This window comes from Plenodomus lingam (assembly GCF_022343315.1).
Source record: "Plenodomus lingam strain CAN1 chromosome Unknown scaffold_20, whole genome shotgun sequence".
In the NCBI taxonomy this organism is placed as follows: Eukaryota; Fungi; Ascomycota; class Dothideomycetes; order Pleosporales; family Leptosphaeriaceae; genus Plenodomus; species Plenodomus lingam.
Window position 1 is genome coordinate 1,241,530 of NW_027093974.1, and position 20,359 is coordinate 1,261,888.

A 20,359-nucleotide genomic window follows, 5' to 3' on the forward strand; every position below is an offset into this window, starting at 1 on the left:
AGTAGATATACCCCCCGGCAGTTGGGTTGAGTACGCGGTCACGTGAGAGCGCGTTTGTGGTAAGGGAAGGCAGGTAGGTGTATTAGGGGTTTTACAGAAGCTACTTGGTAAGGCAGATGATTTTTTTTAGGAGTTGGCTAGGCTAAGGATAGGACGTAGTGAGTTCATTATGGTGTTGTTGGGCGACGCGTCGACGTCATGCTCAGACCGCGATATTGCGATAAAGAATGGTGTGGGCTGGGTTGAGTACCGTACCGGTAAGCACGCCAAAATCTTTCGTGGTCTAATACAAATCCTCAAACCGCACATACAGCAAGCTGGCAATATTCCGAACATTTATCTACATCGTCTTCACAATCACTGCATTCTCCATACTTCAACGACCCGCGTTCCTGCGCTTTTCTGTGGCTGATCATGCCCCGCCGCGGCCCCAACGCAGCAGCCTCGACTGACACAACCCCCACTACAACACTACCAGAGAAGACTGAATGGCCATCAACATTCACTGATGGCCTCCCACTCCCCAAGATGGTCGTTTTCGACCTGGACTACACATTATGGCCCTTCTGGGTTGACACGCATGTTTCAGGACCGCTCAAACCTACAGAAGGCGGCCTAAAGGTCAAGGATCGCTATGGCGAAGGCTACGGCTTCTACAACGATGTAGGCGGCATATTAGAAGCAGTACAGTCCCCCCGTAGATTACTCAATATCCCATCCAAACTCACAAAATCCAGCTCAAACAAAAATCCATCCTCATTGGCGCCGCCTCACGCACCTCGGCCCCAGACCTCGGTCGCGAGATGTTGAAACTGCTCAAGATCCCCAGCGCATCTGGGGCGTCCACACGCGCGATAGACTACTTTGATTACCAAGAGATTTATCCTGGCGATAAGAAGACGCATTTTCATAGGATACACAAGGACAGCGGTGTTGAATTTGAAGAGATGCTGTTCTTTGACGATGAGAGTCGGAACAAGAATGTGGAGGTTTTGGGCGTTACGATGCAGCTCATCAAGGATGGAGTGACGCGTGATGAGATTGATAGAGGGGTGCAGAGCTGGCGTAAGAGGTATGGGCGGACGAAGCCGTCGAGTTGAGGTCTTACGGTCGACTTGATACCATAATTAAAAGTATACACGTGACACAACGTATATCATACACCAGATACCCAATATAGAATGCACCCTAAGAGCTTGGTTCCTCCATATGCATGTCTCCCAAAAATTTCCGTCGACAAACGATGCTCAATGGGAAGAGTATTGGGGTAGAACGGCAGAAAGAGCAGCGAGCCTTCGTTTGGAACTTCTCGCTGTTCGATAGGTAGAAAGATTATTTGGAGACGAATTGGCCATTCCCTGCATCCTTTGATGGCCGTCATCCTGGCAACCACGAAACTCAATCGTCATGCCAAAAGTGGAAGAGTGTCTGTTGTAGCTTATTTTAGCTAACGAAACTTATGCGAGTACTAATACAAAACATGCCGAGCCAGTTCTCTATGTTGAACAACTCTCTGTCAATCGCAGCTGAGATCAGTCACCTTTTCAGATAGTCCGATTGAAAACATCATCTGCAGAGAAGCATCTGACGAGGTGAATCTCCAGGCAAACGGGAACTAGGGCTCGCTTCTTGAAGATCAACGTACGTCCGTGAGCGAAGCAGTGTGGATGTTCACAAGGCAGTCAAACAGATAGATAAAAGAGCTTTTATCGATTGACACTGTTTTATCAAATATATATAGCTACATGGTACGTTGCTAGCAATGCTCAGGTGCAGACAGGGACAATGCCCGAGCAATCGCAGCCAAAGGGGCAGTTCGGCGTCGGTAAGATTATGGTCGTATCGTCGGTACGCCCATAATACTGTTCAAGTCGTTGAATGATGATATCGCCCATGCCCGCATGACCACTCTGCGTAGGATGCAACGTTCTAGCAATGGAGCCACCAGCATTGCTACCAGCCAAGACATAATCCTGTGCACACGCCTTCCATTCCATGGTCGTGTCTGGGTTCGCGGGATCTTGATAGACCTGGACGGAGCAGCCGCCATCTTCTCTGGGTGAATCAACAGGGTGATCCAACAAAGCGTTGACTACATCTGCGGGTGGCAGAGTTCCATCAATGGTATCATATGTCGTCGTCCCATCTCCATTCTTGATGGTGACCCATCTGCCAGGGCTGTTCCACAGCCAAACATCGTCTCCCCAGTTGAACTGAGCGAGTCGACTGTGTCCAGGCTCGCAGAAGCGGTGCTGGTGGAAGGCAGGATTGATGTCAATATACTGAATCTTCTCGTCGTTGTAGCTTTCCACAGCTTCTCGGATGGCCGTATTCATCATATTGATCTACAGGGGGAATTGTGTCAGTTTCGTCATCTTCTGGTTGATGAGAGTGACCCACGAGATCGTTGAATTCCTGCCTCATTGCGCTGACGACTTTTTGCTTCTCTTTGGCGTATACAACGCTAAAGGTCCAGTCATTACACGCTGAGTCAAGGCCGAAGAACCAAGGATAACCAAGTACAAATAGGCTGGCCTCGTTACCGCCAACCGAGGGGTGGTATCTCCACGCCTTGATAGTATCTATAACCTTGTCCTTCACGCTGCGCTCGTTGGGGTCTGAGGCCGGGTTTGTCAGTCTGCCTCTCACCAGGCCAATCTCTCTCCTGCATTGTCCTTCAGGCTTCTCCGGGTCATCGTCCTCGTAGAACTTTCCGTAATCCTTGTCACGGTTGTTACGGAAGAGACAGGCCTCTGCCATGGGATAAAAGTCTGCGTTGTTCCCGCCCGCCTCCATGAGCACAAGTTTGGGCCGTGTCATCTTGTCCATCTGGCGAGGCATATCTTCCAAGCGCGCGCCAGAACACGCCTGGAACTCAAACTGTGATGTCTGGTCGGTCTTTGGTGTCCATCTGTCGTAGGAATTGTTCACGACAGTGGACCATGCATACTTGTAGCGCATGCAGTTGTCACTATTGTCGTCATATTGTGTCCCGGAACTCCAGGAGACGCCACTCTGCTGGTTGTTAGCTTGATTGATAAAGACACGATGCCCACTTACACCCCATGAGTCGCCCATGGCTCCAAATATAAATTTGGCTGGCGCATCAGACTCCTGAGCAATCGGCTGGGGATATGCAAGTGCCTTTGATAGCAAGACTACAAGTGATAGATACGTTATGTAGCACATCTTCAAGATCGATTTGATTTGATTAAAAAGGAAAGTTGACTGTGGTGAGAGTAAAGTGATTCTCGTCAAGACAGCGATATGGACGACATGATTGATGTCTACTCCCTATGTTTAAATATCTTTCAAATACAAAGTTCTTCTTCATATTGGCAGACAAGGCTATGGTTAGGATTCCACAGCTATCCCAAGTTTTTTCAACTATGTAAGCTGGGCAGCTTCAAGGCCATACAGAAGAGAATCCATGGAGCATAGGATCATCATCAATCGCCCTTTTCACGGGGTTGGAAAGGGCAAGCATGATGCTTAGATGTAGAAGCTATGCGGTGCCTGGCGGGCCTCGATGATGGTTGCTCACTTGGCCTCAATTTACGGCCCCAAAACTTGGGCGCAGTGTTTAGGTAAGGTGGATACATTGTCAACTGGACTCTGAACCACCCGGCGTAATTCCCGGTAAGAGGAAAAAGAGTTAATATTTGCTCATGTGGAAGTGTGGTGGATGAAGCTATCGACCACCTGGTACGGGCGGTAATTCAATCCCCAGACCAGTAAGCGTTTCGCTAAAATTATGTGGGTTCGAATATACATGTAGCTGTGGTGGTAAAACCTAGGATCGCCTTGAGTCGTTGAAGCGCTGAAATGCTGGTCTGCTGGTGGGCAAAAAATGATCCATTCGACACATCGGGTTCTTAGAGCGATGTCAGGGAGCAACCCATTAGGTTATTCATGGGATGTGGCCTTACCGGTACTTTGAATACAGGGGTTTGCAAAGTGTCTATATCGTCTGGAGGCTTCGGAGTCCGTCCTGGTTGCCTGAGGCTGGTCGTTGCTACATCCACCCTTCAAACTAAGAAGGTTTACGGTCTTATATTCAGGATTCCATCAAGTCTTGTAGGTAGTATCCGGAAATGCTTAACTAGGATTAATGTAATTTATAATGACTTCAAAACAAAGACCAAAGCGGAGGCGTGGTAGCAAATCGCACCTAATTTCATGATTACGTTTATTAGCTCATAGAAACGGTTAGGCTCTACGCGGACCCAGTATTTTGAGGCTATTAAATGTCTTGCGAAGAAATTGTGTTGTTGGCAACAGCTTCCACGTTGTCAGCCTTACGCCCCGCGTTTCAAGCTAGTGCGGCGTGGGTGTTACTTCTGCAAGGCATCCATCATCTCAGGCGAAGTCTCATCGAACCTTTAACATCTACATACTTGGCTCATCATGAAATGTCGCATCTTTCTCATCTAGCCACTTTTTTTTAGCTCGCTGCATTGTTGTGCCTGTGAGGAAACGACAGAACGATGAAGGAAGTGAGCTACGGTTCTTCGCCAAAGTCTGGGCACGACCAGGCTCGTGCAGTGGTACGTACGGAGGAGTCCTGGCAACACCGGATGAGTCCTGAGACTGATTTGATTTCTAGGTTGAAAGTGAGAAATGTCGTTCATGTTTTGTGAGGAGATTGGGTCTCAGCACTCTTCAAGCTGGCCTCCTAGCAATCGCTTTTATAATTCTTTGGAGACGCTACAGTCCATGTGGTGCTCCCCGTTCCGTCGGCGCTCATGATAAGCCTCAATGGTCCACTAGCATTCCTGAAATGTTGCGATACAAACCGCAATACAAAGACTGCCCTTCTATTTCTACGACTCAATCTTGGCAATCTGGGTACAATATCTCCACCGATAGCGACGTTACAGTATGGCGGTTGAATGATTCTTCAACATCCAGCCAACAGCGGGTGCTACAAGGTCAGATCAGTATACTGCGTGGTAATGCGTCCCAGCAATCAGACATTGAAGTCCATGTCATCTCACAATCAAGTGATGAGGAAGAACTGCGCAATATCACTTTTGAGATCTCAGAAACATCGCTCGACATCAACTACATTCCCTCTGAAAACGGAAATTCCTGTACAGACATCAAAGTCTTGGTCTACCTTCGTCCAGAGCCCAAAAAGCTCTTGGATACATTTGCGATCTGGTCGGAAAACCTAGATATCTGGTTCTACCACAAACTCAACTGGGACATCAAGCATCTTCATACACACACCACCCACGGAGACTCGACATTCGAAGCAAACGGCTGGGAGGAAGAAGTCGTAGTTCACAACATCTACGCGAGCGTAGGAACAGGGACCATGTTTGGGTACTATGTCGCGCATGGCAATATCACACTCAAAAGCGACAGCGGCTCAATTGGCATCTTCTACGTACCAAACTATGGAGCGTACTACCGCCCCGAAAGTCTTACTGTTGTGTCAAACTCGGGTAGTATCCATATCCAAGCTAGTGTGGAGTATTGGACGGCATTCGCACTCACACATTCCACGAAGGTACACAGCACATCAGGCGACATAGAATCCCAAACAGTACACGGCAGATACACCAATATCTCAACCGAAAGCGGCAATATCGATGCATACATCCTGCCCTTTGGTCTACCTACATCGGAGACTTTGAGCGAAATCTACACCAGGTCGAACGCGGGCGACGTCGATTTCTGGATTGAGGAATCCTGGCAGCAATCCTTGAATGGAACTTACGATCCCATGCTCAATTCTATCAGTGATCACAGCGTCCAAGACGGGAAAATGACTTTGCGGTACCCGTACAGCTGGTACGGAAGCATGGAGGGTAGGATTGACAGCGGTGAGCTCAAGTTTGATTCTAGCAATCTTGAGGATCTGGATAGAGGAGAAGGTTATGTCAAAGCGAAGAGAGGGACTCGCGGAAAGAGTAAAGCGGAAGCCTGGGTTGGTACAGGGGCTCTCGATATACGTCTGGGTCTATGAAAAGTTGAGGGTGTGATCCCACTTTTGCCTTTGTTCTCTCACTCCGCTGGAAAAGTCGTCTAGAGAGTTCTTAGAATACCGCAGGCGTTCTGTAGTAGCTTCAATACAATTTGGAAGCAAATTTTGCCTTGATTCTTGCGAGATGTTCATGTTCATCATTTCCCTTCACATGCTCTTGTGCTTACGGTTGACAGGCCCCTATCACCAACTCCTAGTCAAAGGATCGCGGTCCAGGCTACAAGCTTTGCGCACGATACCAGTCACATCTTTCAGGATATTTAAGCATTTGAGCTTGAACGATTCTGGAGAGAGAGAAAACAACCAACGGCGTCTCGCATAAGTGTGAAGCTGTTTCTTTCAGAGCAAGGCAGGCTTTGATAATGATTAAACAGCAATTCTGGACACCAATCTGTGATTGCATACCTTATCAAGATCGACTGTCTTCGAACTCCACTTCTTCTCCCACCATCATGTAGAGCCTAGCTAATCTGCACAGCAACACGATTGGTCTGATATTTGGCCGTACTGGGTAGCAAGATCGTGCAGATTACAGCCACAATCCCAAAAGCAATTGACGTGAGCTATTTGTAAATCAGCCTAATCGCCATTCAACGCTTGCAAACACTATATCGGACATACCCAGACATATTTCAAGCTCTCACTGTACGCCCACTGCGTGCCCCTGGTCGCCGCCGCAACGATCGCGGGCGTCACCCCTGGAATCGGCGTCGTTGCTAGTTTCGCTGGCTCTATGAGGAAGAGTCCAACAAAGGACTCCACCGAGGAAAGAGGCAGACCAGCCTTGACCGCATACTCTGCGGTGTACAAGGGTAGCTTCTTAGTGAGCCTCGTGATGAAGATGTTGTAATAGATGGAATAACCGATTGTCCCACCGACGGTACGAATAGACAGGGAGAGTGCAGCAGCGGTAGTAATAATAGCATCGGGGCACACCAACATGGCGATTGTAGCAGCGGGGACGAGCACGCCGCCCACACCAAACCCAGCAATCGACCCGAATGCAAGTGTCATACTCTCATTCTCTGGTGTCGAGGCTCCGAGTGCACCGGCAAACGTGGTCATGAGGACGACGGCGAGGAGCAGAACTTCGCGAGTGTGGTAGGGGAATTTGGAGAGAGCTGCGTTGAACACGATGGCGCCGACGGCGGTGCAGAGGCCGGGACCCAGACCACGCAGTCCAATTCGAATGGGGACCGGATCGTACACACTGGTGAATGTGATGGGGAAGAAATTAAGGCTTTACAGGCGGGATTAGTGTGTGTGTAGAGATGAACAAATATGATAGTGGCCACTTACATGGAGAAAAAATTCATACCAGCAGTAAATGCGACGACATAAGCCAGGCCGACAATCCGTTGACCTTTAAACAGCTCTCGTGGTATCATCGGGTGGCGAGCAAACCTGGCCTCCCAGACAATCCAGCCAGCAATGAGTGCAAGACCAGAGAGCAAGGTACCAAGAACATAGCTCGATTTCCAGGGGTGCGAATATCCGCCTGCCTGGAGCGAGACAAGGAATAGCGTCAAGCCCGTGATGGAAAGCAAACCTCCAATGTAATCAATACGCTTGAGAATTGCCATGCGCGAGAACCCTTCTGCGCGAGTTTGATTGTGCGGGAAATATGTGAATGCGAGACCAATGCCCACGATACCATTGAACATGAGGGAGACCCAAGGGCCCCATCGCCAGCCCACCGTGGTGTCATGGTGCGACCACATCTCCACGTATATTAAATATGGGCAGAATGGGATAACAAAAGCTGTGACGAGGGCAAGCGAGTATCCTCGGTACTTTACGGGTACAACTTCTGCAAGACTAAAAAAGATGGAGAGTTGGCATTCGATGCTGAAGCTTGGTGTTTAGAGAACTTACCCAGCGAGACCAGTCAATTCTCCAATGGCAGCACCGATACCGGAAATGGCCATACCTATCGCTGTCAGAATAAGTTGCTTCAAGCGACGAGAGTGACGTGCCAGCGACCAGTTGAGCATACGAGCGACCGGAGCCTACCAGTGCGCATCCGACGCAAATGCAAAATGAGCCGAATAGGGCAATGTAGCGTTTCCCAAAGAGATCCTGGAGATAGCCAGCATACGGACACGCCGCTGCAATAGCAAGAATATTTGCAGTTGGGAGCCAAGCAATTCCAGTGGTAATGTTGTTATCAGCGGCAATAAAGGCAAGAGAGCCGCCAGTGAAGTAGAGAATGATCTGCGATCCTGTTTGGAATCAGTTCTCAAAAGCTTCACGCAGTGACGTATCCTATTCATCTTACCGGTGTAAAGAGCAGCAAGGAAGATGGCGGCGAAGATACTACGCACACTCCAGATGATCTTGCCGTCAGAGTCGTCTCCCTTGACGGCGTGAGTGTTCTTCATGTCGACACCTTGAAGCGTCATCTCCTTTTGCAAATCCAAAGACGAATCAGCAGGTTCATGTGCATTCTCTGCATAGCTGACTTCTTGTTTCTCGTTCGCATAGTCGACTCTCCTCGTTTCTGCCATCTTGAAGTTGTTTCCTAATACGGTATAACCTTGTAACCGCTGGTGTGAATGTCGTAGGAAGAAAAGCTCCACACTCGAAGAACTGGCAATTCTAGATGGGAAATATGTGCTGTCTTATGCCAATGCACCCCGCAATCCCACTTAATTCCTTCCTGAAGATCTAGATCATCATTACAGTACCAGCTTGACATGTCTTAACGGCGCACTAGCGTTGCCAGTAGCGGGTATGAGACCCACCATTGTAGGGCCAGCTGGAGCAAAAATCCGGGGTAAGGTCGCGTTAGCTCCCTCTAAAGGTGCGGGGAACAGATGACAGACGTAGACCTGCTGGACTGGTTCTTGTCATTCAATACTGGCTGCCAACAAGAATGACTCGATCTTTACGAAATCCAATAGGGCGAGTCTGGACAACTGATAACTTTCGGTAAAATGCACCCTGCACCCCGCAGATTGGATCGATAGCTTCTCGAATGTAACGAGTGATACCGCCACAATGGTGCAACTGCTGCTATGTATGATATATCGTGGCGTTTAGTGATAAAACGTGCCGCGATCGGTGGAGTGCAGAGCAAAGCGTGGCGTCGTCAGATCTAGCCGTATAGTCCGAGGTATCCGTCATACTATCAATTGTTATAATGAGAAAAGGAATTTCTACGGCCGTGATAAACTTCCTGGCGATGACCTAAGCTCGTATTATCCCACAAAGTTCTTAATACATTTATCCAGAGATTTTGACATGACGGATACTCAAGTGCCTAACCTGGTTTCGTTCGGCCTGAACCAATGATCTGGCTATGTGCCATCTGAGTTCTAGATCGTGAGCGAATCAAGAGCTAAAGTTCCAGTCACGCGTTCCTGGAAATATGCTCTGCGGTTACTTACATATCCAAGCCCCGCATTATGGCTAGGCAAAGCGAGCCCAATCTGTTCAAGCGGTAGCAGTCGATGGCCAGGAGCAATACATCTCAAACCCCTCTTTAACTCTTGCTAAAGAAAAATCTCATGTCGGAACCGCGACAATGGTAGCGCAAAGAGTTAGGTGCAGAAGTGATTCATGAAGCGATGGCAACATCTTCACAAAGCCTCAATGGAACATGGCGATCGCGAGGCGAAAGAGGATTGAGCTCGATACATCGTACATAGATCTACCGAAGGGTTCCTTGCCCATGTCTTGAAAAAGTAGTCGGCTATTCGATGTGCTTGTAACCGGTAGCCTTTTCATCGAGAGACATGATTGGATATTGCTGAGGCCGCTGCCGTCTAAGAAACAGGACTAACATGCCAGATTCTGCTCCGAGACACAGCGCACCAGCTTGTTACATTTAAAGAACCAAGCCGCGTAATTATTTCCAGGATGGCGGGTCCGGTACCATGAGCGTAGTCGGGCGCTTATTTAACCTGTCCTTCTTCGGCGATAAGAGCCTCGACGTCTCGCTCCATGAGCCAGCTGCGTACGCTCTCCATGACCTTCTCTAAATTTTGCCCACCCTCCATCACATCGTCGAGATCGTGCACCGTAAGCCCACTTCGATGATCGGTCACTCTCTGCTGGCCCCAATTATATGTGCGGACCTTGTCACCGCGCCCCATCTTCGCTACGCCAATCACGCTCCGGCGCATGTTAGATATTTCTTCTTCTCGCTGTTCTCTCCGCGATTGGGCGATACGCGAGCGTAGCAAGGCCCACGCCTTTTCCTTGTTCTTGTGCTGTGATCTGGAATCCTGCATGGCGACCACTGTGTTGGTCGGTAGGTGGGTAAGTCGCACAGCCGACTCGGTCTTGTTGACGTGCTGGCCTCCTGCACCGCTTGCCCTCATGACTTCGACCTTGACTTCCTTGACATCGATGTAGTAGTCGCTGTCAGGATCTTCAAAATTCTCTTCTGAGGAATTGTTCTCCTGTAAGCTCGGTAATACATGTACCGATACTGCACTCGTGTGCGTGCGTCCTTTTGTTTCGGTAGCCGGTACTCGCTGCACCCTGTGAACACCCGCTTCGCACCTAAAAACTCCATACGCATTGTCATTCTCCACCTCTAAGACGGCTTCTGAGAGAGGCACTCCGGCTTCTGACGTGCCATTGATGTTCTCATACTTGAGCAGGTTTGTACGGAAGCCATTGCGATTGCAAAACGCCAAGTACATGCGGAAGAGATCCCCTGCGAAGATGGCGGCCTCTGAGCCACCTGCACCTGGACGGAGTTCGAGGAGGCATGGCAAATGAGCAAATGGATGTACAGGTACGAGGGCCGTGATGAGACTTTGCGAAGCCGCAGAGAGTTGCTCCCGTGTCTCAATCAAGTCGTCTGCAGCGAGTTCCCGCAGTTCAGGATCCGTCGTGGAGTCATGTATCAACGATGTGAGCTCTGTGACCGACTTTAGTCCATATCAGCTGACCGTTCGCCATACCAAACGTTATTGGCAGAGCATACCTCGTTGGCCTTGTCCCATTTCCCCAAAGCATTCACAATGGGGCTGTACTCGCCCAGCTTCTTTGCAATGCGTGTATCAAATCCATCGTTAAGCTTCGCCGCCAACTGTTTATGCTCTAAAGCGACTGTGCGGGCTCGAGTAAGAAGCGCTGGTGGTACCGACTCTGATATTGCAGCTTCTACTACGTCAGCGGGGTCCTTGTGTCTTTGGACAGTGCCCGGGAGTTAAACGGTCTCACATGTCGACTGGAGGCGAATAAAACGTTTCGAAAGGGGCTGGACGATACGCAAAGTGCAATTGCGACATATCCATGGCGCAGCTGTCATTCTCTGGGGCGTGGGTAGGTTGAGATTCTGAAGCTTGCTAGAAAACTGGGGACCTGTGACGCGCTTTCCGAATATCGCCCGAGCGCGTTGACACGTGACTCTTCAGCCCTCGTCGACTTTCACCATCGGCCTGGAGCTTGCTGTGCCAATTGACCTTCCTGATGCGTCAAAGCCACCTTCAGACGTCTGTGTATGCGTCATGATAGCTTGTGCAGTCTTGACCTGAAGCGTTCCGAGCCTTGTTTCCGAGCGAAGTCGGCATCCTGTGCGGGCACCCTCTACGGTAACTTACCGGTACTCCGCCAATAGCCGTCCACCAGTGTTAAACATTCGACGCCGCGTGCTTCAATGCCAGAAGGCCATGTTCTCACAACCTGGGAGCGGAATCATCGTCAATGTCGACCCCTCGAAGAAGCAAACGATCCAAGGTTCATCACGACACCGAGCAAACAGCAAGCATGAGTGCCCATAACGTCTACCCCCACCCTGAACCCCAGTTCTCCCACTTTGCCAGCCGGCGTTCAGTCGTACACAGTACTAAAGGCATGGTTTCGTGTACACAACCCCTCGCGGCTGCTGCTGGTATCAAGATCCTAGAGAAAGGCGGAAACGCAGCAGTATGACGTAACCACTCCTGGTCACAATCCATCATTGACAACCACAGGACGCAGCCGTGGCAGTAGCTGCGGCTATCAATGTTACAGAGCCAAGCTCTACGGGCATTGGTGGTGACATGTTCTGCCTATATTACGATGCCAAAACAAAAAAGATTTCTGCCATGAATGGATCGGGTCGTTCAGGCCAAAACATGACGCTTGAGAGGATGCGAAAAGCCCTCGATTTGGCTGAAGGGGAGACTGGAAACATCGCAATGGATAGTGTACATTCAGCGACTGTCCCTGGTGCAGCGGCTGGATGGGTTGATTGCGTCGAGCGCTTCGGAAGTGGCAAGGTCAGCATGCAGGAGATCTTCGAACCTGCCATTGACCTTGCCGAGAACGGCTTTCCTGTGTCAGAGTTAGCTGCTACGTTTGTAGGTATTTTAGGTTTGATTTTCCCAAACGAAACCTAACTTTCCGACAGTGGCAGAATAGTGAGAAGAATCTTCGGAAAGCATCGCCCAATGGCCACGAGATGCTCAAGAAAGACCCTTCGGCCTTGGATGGCTGTAGGGCGCCCAAAGCAGGAGAAATCATGAGAATTCCTACCATGGCAAAGACCTTCAAGCTGCTCGCAAAAGACGGTAAGAAGGGCTTCTACGAGGGCGAAGTGGCGGAGCAGATCATCAAGGTCGTGGCAGATCTGGGCGGCTATCTCACCCTGGACGATCTGAAACATCACGCCGAGACTGGATCTGAAGCTGTTGATCCCATATCGCTCAAATACACAGGCCAAGGGGTAGGAGATAGCACGAATGGAGGTATCGAATTATGGGAGCACCCTCCTAATGGCCAGGGAATCGTTGCCCTGATGGCGCTGGGTATCATCCAGGAACTGGAAAAGCAAGGCAAAATCTCAAGATGGCAACACAAGGATCACAACAGCACGGCACATCTGCATGCCTTGATCGAAGCGCTGCGTATATCCTTTGCTGATGCACACTGGTTTGTCACGGATCCCAACGTTGTCAAGGTGCCTTCTGCCGAACTCATCTCGGAAAAGTATCTGGCCAAGCGCGCAAAACTCTTTGATGCTAAAAAGGCTGCCTCTGCACCCATCCACGGCTCGCCAGCACATATGCGAAGCGACACCGTCTACTTTTGCTGTACAGATCCAGAGGGCAACGCCATCTCCTTCATCAACAGCAATTATGGAGGCTTTGGTAATTGTATCATTCCGAAAGGCTGCGGTTTTACGCTGCAGAATCGCGGCGCGAATTTTAGTCTCGATAAAAGTCATCCCAATGTGCTAGCACCAAGAAAGCGACCATACCACACAATTGTCCCCGGCCTGACAACATTTGCCAATGACAACAGCCTGCATTCAGTATTTGGTGTCATGGGCGGGTTCATGCAACCTCAAGGCCATGTGCAAGTCTTGTTGAACCAGGAAGTGTTCAAACTCAATCCACAAGCTGCGCTAGACTCACCGCGGTTCTGTATCGGTTCTGGCATGCCTGGCGACGATGGAAAGAGGTCGGATGCTACCATCTACTTGGAAGAAGGCATCGATCCCAAGGTTGTAGAGGAGCTGCGTGCACTGGGCCACAACGTTCAGCAGCTGACCGGCTATGGCCGTGCCATGTTTGGACGAGGCCAGATCATTCGACGTCATGTCGATGACGGTATACAGGTATGGAGCGGTGGTAGTGATTTGAGGGGTGATGGTGCGGCTGTACCATTGTAGTCAATTATCAATGATTAGACAGCCATGTTGAATAAAGATTGACCAGAGCTCTCCGTTGCACGCATGAATTTCTTCCCTCTTTTATCGCCTGATGATACTTTATCCATGTTATCTAGAACGAGCTTGGAAGTTCTTCAGCTACATGAAGTACCAAGTGCAGATGTAGCGTTGTTGCATGACTCGCGGTCATCTTAAAAATGACTCGCGTAAACCCATGCCTCAATTTCTCCCCCACCAGCCCACCAAACCACGCCCACACCAACCGCCATGCCACCCTCTCCTTGCGCCCTATGCAAGGTGAATCGAGCCCTGATCCTGCGTCCCAAAGACCATTCCAAACTCTGCAAGACATGTTTTATCACCGTCTTCGAGACGGAGATCCACCACACAATCACCACAAATCGCCTCTTCACGCGCGGCGAGAAAATCGCAATCGGTGCCTCGGGAGGCAAAGACAGCACTGTGCTTGCCTCGGTCCTCAAAACACTCAACAAACGCTACGACTATGGCCTCGATCTTATTTTGCTGTCGATTGATGAGGGCATCAAAGGGTATAGAGATGATAGTTTAGAGACGGTGAAGAGGAATGCGGAGCAGTATGGTATGGAGTTGACGATCCTGGGATACGAGGAGTTGTATGGGTGGACGATGGATCAGGTGGTTGAGCAAGTGGGCAAGAAAGGCAACTGTACATATTGTGGTGTCTTTAGACGGCAAGCGCTGGATCGTGGGGCGGCGAGGTTGGGCGTTAGGCATGTGGTTACGGGTCACAACGCTGATGACGTCGCGGAGACGGTGCTGATGAACTGTAAGTCTCTTTATGCTACGCAAGGCTCTTCTTTGCTAAGAGGAGAATAGTACTTCGTGGTGACCTCCCCCGTCTCTCCCGCACAACCTCCATCATAACCTCCACGCCCTCGGCCTCGTCCGACCCAGCCTCAAACACAAATGTCAGGCGCAGCAAACCCCTTAAATACGCATACGAAAAGGAAATTGTCCTCTACGCCCACCACAAAAAGCTCGACTACTTCAGCACAGAGTGCATATACTCGCCCGAAGCCTTCCGAGGCAGCGCACGTGCTTTGATCAAGAACCTCGAGCGTGTACGTCCTAGCGCTATCCTAGATGTCGTCAGGAGCGGCGAAGACATGGCGAAACTCGTCCCAGGAAACGACGACAGTTGCGGGGGCGCCTGCTCGAACAATGTACCAGCCGCCGAGGAAGAAGACGGAGGCTGTGGAAAATCCCAAGGCAAGAGTATGGGCGGCGACATGGCGAGTATGGACGCACAACTAAGACAAAACGAAGTCGCAGCCAACAGCAACCTTGAGGTAGAAATTACATCTAAGAGTCTCACCAACGGCAGCGCACCGCCAGCTACCAGTGGCAAGAAGAAGAAATTCTACACCCCCAAGAAGATCACAAAACAAGTCATGGGCCAGTGTAAAAAATGCGGGTATCTCTCCAGCCAAGACGTATGCAAAGCCTGTGTCCTCCTCGAGGGCCTGAATAAAGCAAGACCAAAACAACAGATCGAGCTCGGTGCAGACGTCGAGGAAATCAGCCTGAACAGCGTAAGAGAGGAACTGAAAACAACAAGCCTAGGCTCAGACTGAGGAAGCGCCATCTTCAACCCCAGACAGCGCCAGTGAAGAATGCAGCTGCATACACAACGGTACAAACTCTGCGCATGCGCAAACCGCCACGCCGTCGAAGAAAAAAAAGGGACCACACGACACCACCCTGTGCTCGCGGCACGACGATATCAAAAAGAAAATCCGCGAATGCGCATCTCTCGCGCTATACCGATGTCATAGCAGCGGTCGGATTGAGACGACGAACGGTACAAGTACCAACGCCCAGTCTCAGCCTCGTGACACTCCACCGTCGCGTGGCTTACCCACCCACCTGACCTCGCACACCGCCAACTTCAACCCCCCCTCCCCCCGCCGAGAGTCAGAATAAACATTCAACCTGACGCCCAAGTCACACATACAACCCACCAGCCCTGCGGACGCATTTCCGGGGTAAGGCGTCGTGCGTCGTCGTGCATGCCCTGTGAAGGGTTTTTGCGAGACTAGAGCTGTACGGGCTACGCCGTGTGCGCTGTGACCACTGCTAACCTGCACGACGCGGCCGGGCTGTGGTTGTGGGACGGCGGTGATGCAGAGAGTTTTTGTATGTTGTATTTTTGGGATTTTGTTTGTTTGTTATTTTTCTGAAGGCGGGAGGAAAGGGAAGGGAAGGGAAGGGAAGACCCGCACGGTAGTGTACGCAAACGGCTCGGGAAGGGAGGGGGGGGAACTGTATGTACTCTTAAACTCAATGAAGGGTTGGGGAAGGTTTATACGCTAGAGCAAGACTGAAATAATTGATTGTGTATGTACGGTTTAGACGGGTATCAATGAGAGAAAACTATGGACAAGAGAAAAGAAAGAGTGACGAATTGACAACGCGTGTCTAATACCCCATAAACCCATGCCATGTTGTGCAATCCAATCCGATCCAATCCAAGCAAAACTCCGCCGTATATGCAACCATGCAACTCATGCAACCCAGATGCAATCTAGACGGTAACCTCAAAGCCCCCGTCCATCTTCCACGGCCCAGTGACTTCAGCCTGATTCGGAGCACCGTTGGAAGCGCCACCATTCTGGCCGAGCACTACAACCTTCCCTACCGTGATGCTCTCACTGCCAGTGGCCTTGTAGTCGAATGCACCCGAGGCCTTGAGCTTGCCCATGGAGTACTCAAACGTAATCTCGCTGACGGCCTGCTGCTCGAGGCTCTCGCCGTCATCGAGGTAGAGTCTACCGCTCGCATTGCCTTGGGCGTCGGGGGCAACGATGAGTTTGAAGGGCTCGTTGCGTAGCGCCTTGGTTGTGTTTGCGCTGTTCTCACGGACGGGGATGATGCTGCCGCCGCGAATGTGGACGGGGATATCTGTGAAGCCGACCCCGGACATGGTAACGTTTTTGCCTTCGCCTTGGACGCGGGCGCCGGTCCAGTAGTCGTAGAATAAGTCGTCTGGCAGGTAGAAGGTGACGTTGTCCGAGTAATCATTTACGACAGGCGAGATGAGGAGGTCGTCGCCGTAGAACCACTGGTCTTGGAGGCCAAAGGTGTTTGCATCGTTGGGGTACTTGAAGAAGAGCGGGTTGATCATGGGCGTGCCCGTGGTCGTCTGGTAGTACAGTGCGGTGTAAATGTAGTCCATGAGTTTGTACCGTGTGTCGATTGCCTTCTTGGCCGCCTCGGTGACAAGGGGCCATTGGTAAAACTCCTGCTGGACGGTGCTGATTTCGGCATGGTTGCGGTAGAATGGCTGGAATGCACCCAGGAGAGCCCAGCGTGCACACATCCACTGGTCGGCATTGCCATTGAAGCCGCAGACGTCTGAACCAACCATGGGCATCTGATGCATGGAAACGAAAGCAAGCATCTGACGGATGGAAGTACGGTAGTGCTCCCAGCTTGACATATTGTCACCAAACCAATGGGTAGCCTTGCGACCAGTACCAGCAAATGTCGAGCGTGTCAACACAAAGGGCCGGAGCCCGGGGCGTCGCGTCTCCATGGCCTTGTAAGTATCAGACGCCATCATATGCCCATAGAGATTGTGAGTGTCGTACTGCCAGCTACCGTCGTAGTTTGAAGTATTGGTCCAAATTGTGAATTGTTGAATGTCCCCTCTATGGCTGTTGACGCGATACTTTGGAGAGAACCACTGGCGATCAGGGAGACCCTTCATGTGGCCCTCAGACTGGCGTAGCGCGAGTTCCCGCTTCGTGTTGTTCGAGTTGGGCTGGAACTCTAGGGGAAAGCCGGGAATTGGACGACCAGTATTGGGACGTGGCGGCATCGTAGGTTTCGGTGGGATGCCGTCGTTGATGGCCTTTTGGCGTGCGTTGCAAGTCTGATCCTCGCAAAAGTTTGAGGCCTCGTTCATATCAACCCAAATGCCGTCCAGGTCGATGCCAGTCTCGGGGTTAAAGAACGATACAATCTCATCGGTCCACCACTTTTGCGTATTGGGCGCGAACCAATCAGGCCAAGCGACCTCGCCAGGCCACTGCACACCAAGCGAATCTGTACCATCGGCAGCCTTCAGGAAGACGTCCATGTCGTGGCCCTTTTGGTACGTGGAATAGTTGCCGACCGCGTGAATGCCAGGGTCCAGGATGAGGACATAGCGTTGATCGCGCGAATGTAGCGTATCAATAAGCTGACGCATTTTGCTCATTGGGAAGCGTTCTTTATCAACGGTGAAGTCCTCGCGCAAGTTCATGTGGTCAATGTCAGTCCACATGACCTCGAGTGGGATTCCAGCGGTAGAGTAGTTGCCCACAACCTCAGCCACCATATTGACATCCCAGTAACCAAATCGACACTGGTGGAACCCAAATGTCCAGTAGGGGTACATGGCAGAGTAGCCAACCACGTCGGCGTACTGCTTGGACACCTCGGCAGGCTGCTTGCCCGCCAAAAAGTACAAATCAATGATGCCACCAATAGTGTTGTACTCAAGGTATTGAGCGCCCTCTGCGGTCTTCTTGAGGTCAATGTTCATGGGGGTAGCATTGAGTAGGAAGACGCCATGAGTGCCCTTGTCGCCACGATGATCAAAGTAGATTGGGTGTGTTCCGTAGAGATTGGCCTTTTGGGGGATGTTGGGCGACTCTGAATTCAGCAAGACTCGCTGGTAATCTTCAGTGTGAAAGCGGAAAGAGTCGCTGTGCTCGCCAAGGCCGTAGATGTTGGGGTCGTTTGGCAAACTGGTGCGCAAACGCACATATTGCTTCTCAAAGACGATTGGCGCAGCGGACGAGTCGAACAGAACCTCGGAGTTTTCTTTGCGTGTAACTTTGAAAGAGAAAGGTGATTCTACAATGTCAAACTTGAGCGCCGCGCCCGAAGAGGTCGCATTCCCGCTCTTGGGGCGAGGTAGAACTTCCTCCTGAACCTGGTAGACGGAGCGCGCCGCGTCGTAAATCTTTACATGGAGACGCTCATCTTCATTGTGTTACTATATGCTCGTTGGACTGCAAAATGTGGGTTACATGAAGCTTACTAGTCTGGTACTCTGCTGAGAGCTTCAAATCCTTGATGTCATCGCTATATACATTGCAGGCGGCGCCAGCGAGGGTCAGGTCCGCAGTGAGGGTAGAGTCAGTGGTGACTACATTGGATGCCGCATAGCCAGGACAGCCATCGACGTTGGTGTCGCGAGGAAGAATACTGTCGATAGCCAAAGGTGCTGCCCAGGCCCAACTTGCGCAAGCGGCAAGCCCAAGAAGATTCTTGAACAACATACTCGAGACGAGGTATTGGCGGCGGGTAAAACTGTGTGTGGAAGAGGAAGCTTCGTGTGCCCCGGCCTAGACTATATAGGTGAAGGTAAACCCGTGCATTGACGGCTAAGTCTTCAAGTCTAAACACAAAACATGCATATATCGAGCTGGCACGGTCCTTCTGAGACCCGCGTCCATCTCTTACCCCCAGGAATATCACCCATCGTCTTGGCTGCTTAGGAGCGCCTGACGTTGTCCTGGTGAGAATGCGCTCCCGAGGAATGTCGACAGTCGCGAGCTCCTATAGGGCCAAAGATGTAGCACCCGCCGGCCCTGACAAGTGGACGACGGCGGTCACCCGTGGCGAAGCAAAGCGACAGCATATCGACTACCGGTGCCTATGATACTCCCAGTCGCAGTGTCTGCAGCGAGGCGGTGGGTACCGGTACCGGGTTTCTGTACGCTAGTTCGTGGCCACAGGCTACCGTACCATGCTGGCAGTTGTGCGGTCCATGGCCTACTAGGGTGGGCAAGATGGGGACAAAAAAAGCGAATCCCGCAAACACACATCTGGAATAGAGTTGTTTCGAGTTGTGAAGGATAGTCACACATTGGCCCGGGATGCTCGTCGGGGGTGGAGGGCAGTTCCCCAATGTTTCTCAGGGGAAATTGTTTCGCGCAATGCACGGCAGCAGCGTCAGCTTCCGGGCAAAGCACATGCCCCGGATCGAGGTCATGAAGGCGTCTACAATTGAGGTCTTTTGAAGTCAAGCAGGATAAGCAGCCTGGCGCTTGATGCGTTCCGCCAGCATCGTGAGTTGGGTTCGTGACGTCCCAAGGGCTGGGCCGATGATCAGATGCGAGGTTCCGTGTGCTGTGGCCACTGGCCGCTAAGCTCAAGTCCGGGGGTCCGGGGTGGCGCTAACTTTAGCTTCCGATGCGCCACCACCGGCACATTCCTCCCATGCGCCGCACGTGTTGAATGGTGGAGAGATGAAATTGCGACCCAGCAGCCTCCTGGAACGTACATACGATTCACTGTGTACAGATACTCTACTCTAGATGCGGGTCCGTTATTGGAACATGTACGTACCTAGTAGGTACCGCTCTGGGTGGATGCCAAGCTAGGTACCGGTAATGCTCATCGTCGGCCGGTGACATGATGATGTGTAAGGTGAAGGTGATTAAGGGATTCCCCCCTCCAGTTCAACCCATGGTCGTTACCTTATAGTGGCCATGGTGATTGCAGATTGTACCTGAGAATCCTGGAAAGGATCTGCATCTACAGGCTGACGTTGGATGTACGTGAATCGTGATTCACTTTTGTCATTTCTAACCGCCAAGGACTACCGGTACCTACCCGTGCGGTACCCAATGTCCACTTGGAGTTCTGACAATCGACATGGGCCTGCCACTTCAAGCCCTCGACAACACGGCATCCCATGGTAGGCAATGGCGCTCACC

The 20,359-nt window shown here is 51.1% G+C and overlaps 9 protein-coding genes across 9 annotated transcripts; 4 read left to right on the plus strand and 5 right to left on the minus strand.

Annotated features, from left to right (window-relative positions):
• Positions 1–141: 141 nt before the first annotated feature.
• Positions 142–1,187, plus strand: IAQ61_011405 (uncharacterized protein). Its single transcript, XM_003843910.2, has 3 exons — positions 142–257; positions 314–684; positions 738–1,187. Exons 1-3 carry the CDS (start codon positions 170–172, stop codon positions 1,098–1,100), a joined length of 822 nt encoding a protein of 273 aa, XP_003843958.1. The 5' UTR covers positions 142–169; the 3' UTR covers positions 1,101–1,187.
• A 579-nt stretch (positions 1,188–1,766) lies between these two features.
• IAQ61_011406 (uncharacterized protein) lies at positions 1,767–3,334 on the minus strand (the record flags this gene model as incomplete). Its single annotated transcript, XM_066099182.1, has 3 exons — positions 1,767–2,282; positions 2,350–3,228; positions 3,320–3,334. 3 exons carry the CDS (start codon positions 3,332–3,334, stop codon positions 1,767–1,769), a joined length of 1,410 nt encoding a protein of 469 aa, XP_065950701.1.
• A 1,153-nt stretch (positions 3,335–4,487) lies between these two features.
• IAQ61_011407 (uncharacterized protein) lies at positions 4,488–5,974 on the plus strand (the record flags this gene model as incomplete). Its single annotated transcript, XM_003843912.2, has 2 exons — positions 4,488–4,547; positions 4,607–5,974. The coding sequence occupies 2 exons, from the start codon at positions 4,488–4,490 to the stop codon at positions 5,972–5,974; spliced, it is 1,428 nt and encodes a 475-aa protein (XP_003843960.2).
• Positions 5,975–6,453: 479 nt separating this feature from the next.
• Positions 6,454–8,499, minus strand: IAQ61_011408 (uncharacterized protein; the record flags this gene model as incomplete). Its single annotated transcript, XM_066099183.1, has 6 exons — positions 6,454–6,555; positions 6,614–7,232; positions 7,292–7,810; positions 7,868–7,922; positions 7,969–8,214; positions 8,271–8,499. 6 exons carry the CDS (start codon positions 8,497–8,499, stop codon positions 6,454–6,456), a joined length of 1,770 nt encoding a protein of 589 aa, XP_065950702.1.
• Positions 8,500–9,888: 1,389 nt separating this feature from the next.
• Positions 9,889–11,459, minus strand: IAQ61_011409 (uncharacterized protein; the record flags this gene model as incomplete). The annotated part of the gene is made up of 4 exons (XM_066099184.1): positions 9,889–10,875; positions 10,932–11,107; positions 11,171–11,295; positions 11,413–11,459. 4 exons carry the CDS (start codon positions 11,457–11,459, stop codon positions 9,889–9,891), a joined length of 1,335 nt encoding a protein of 444 aa, XP_065950703.1.
• A 257-nt stretch (positions 11,460–11,716) lies between these two features.
• IAQ61_011410 (uncharacterized protein) lies at positions 11,717–13,604 on the plus strand (the record flags this gene model as incomplete). The annotated part of the gene is made up of 3 exons (XM_003843917.2): positions 11,717–11,875; positions 11,923–12,291; positions 12,342–13,604. 3 exons carry the CDS (start codon positions 11,717–11,719, stop codon positions 13,602–13,604), a joined length of 1,791 nt encoding a protein of 596 aa, XP_003843965.2.
• Positions 13,605–13,871: 267 nt separating this feature from the next.
• IAQ61_011411 (uncharacterized protein) lies at positions 13,872–15,220 on the plus strand (the record flags this gene model as incomplete). The annotated part of the gene is made up of 2 exons (XM_003843918.2): positions 13,872–14,412; positions 14,463–15,220. The coding sequence occupies 2 exons, from the start codon at positions 13,872–13,874 to the stop codon at positions 15,218–15,220; spliced, it is 1,299 nt and encodes a 432-aa protein (XP_003843966.2).
• A 728-nt stretch (positions 15,221–15,948) lies between these two features.
• IAQ61_011412 (uncharacterized protein) lies at positions 15,949–18,916 on the minus strand (the record flags this gene model as incomplete). Its single annotated transcript, XM_003843919.2, has 2 exons — positions 15,949–18,617; positions 18,676–18,916. 2 exons carry the CDS (start codon positions 18,914–18,916, stop codon positions 16,171–16,173), a joined length of 2,688 nt encoding a protein of 895 aa, XP_003843967.2. The 3' UTR covers positions 15,949–16,170.
• A 377-nt stretch (positions 18,917–19,293) lies between these two features.
• On the minus strand, positions 19,294–20,056 carry IAQ61_011413 (uncharacterized protein; the record flags this gene model as incomplete). The annotated part of the gene is made up of 2 exons (XM_066099185.1): positions 19,294–19,465; positions 19,953–20,056. 2 exons carry the CDS (start codon positions 20,054–20,056, stop codon positions 19,294–19,296), a joined length of 276 nt encoding a protein of 91 aa, XP_065950704.1.
• Positions 20,057–20,359: the final 303 nt, after the last annotated feature.

Coding starts and splice junctions, on each gene's coding strand:
- IAQ61_011405 (XM_003843910.2), top strand. CDS start 170: ATGGTGTTGTTGGGCGACGCGTCGACGTCATGCTCAGACCGCGATATT. Junction 258..313: donor CTGGGTTGAGTACCGTACCG/GTAAGCACGCCA, acceptor CCGCACATACAG/CAAGCTGGCAATATTCCGAA. Junction 685..737: donor TAGGCGGCATATTAGAAGCA/GTACAGTCCCCC, acceptor CACAAAATCCAG/CTCAAACAAAAATCCATCCT.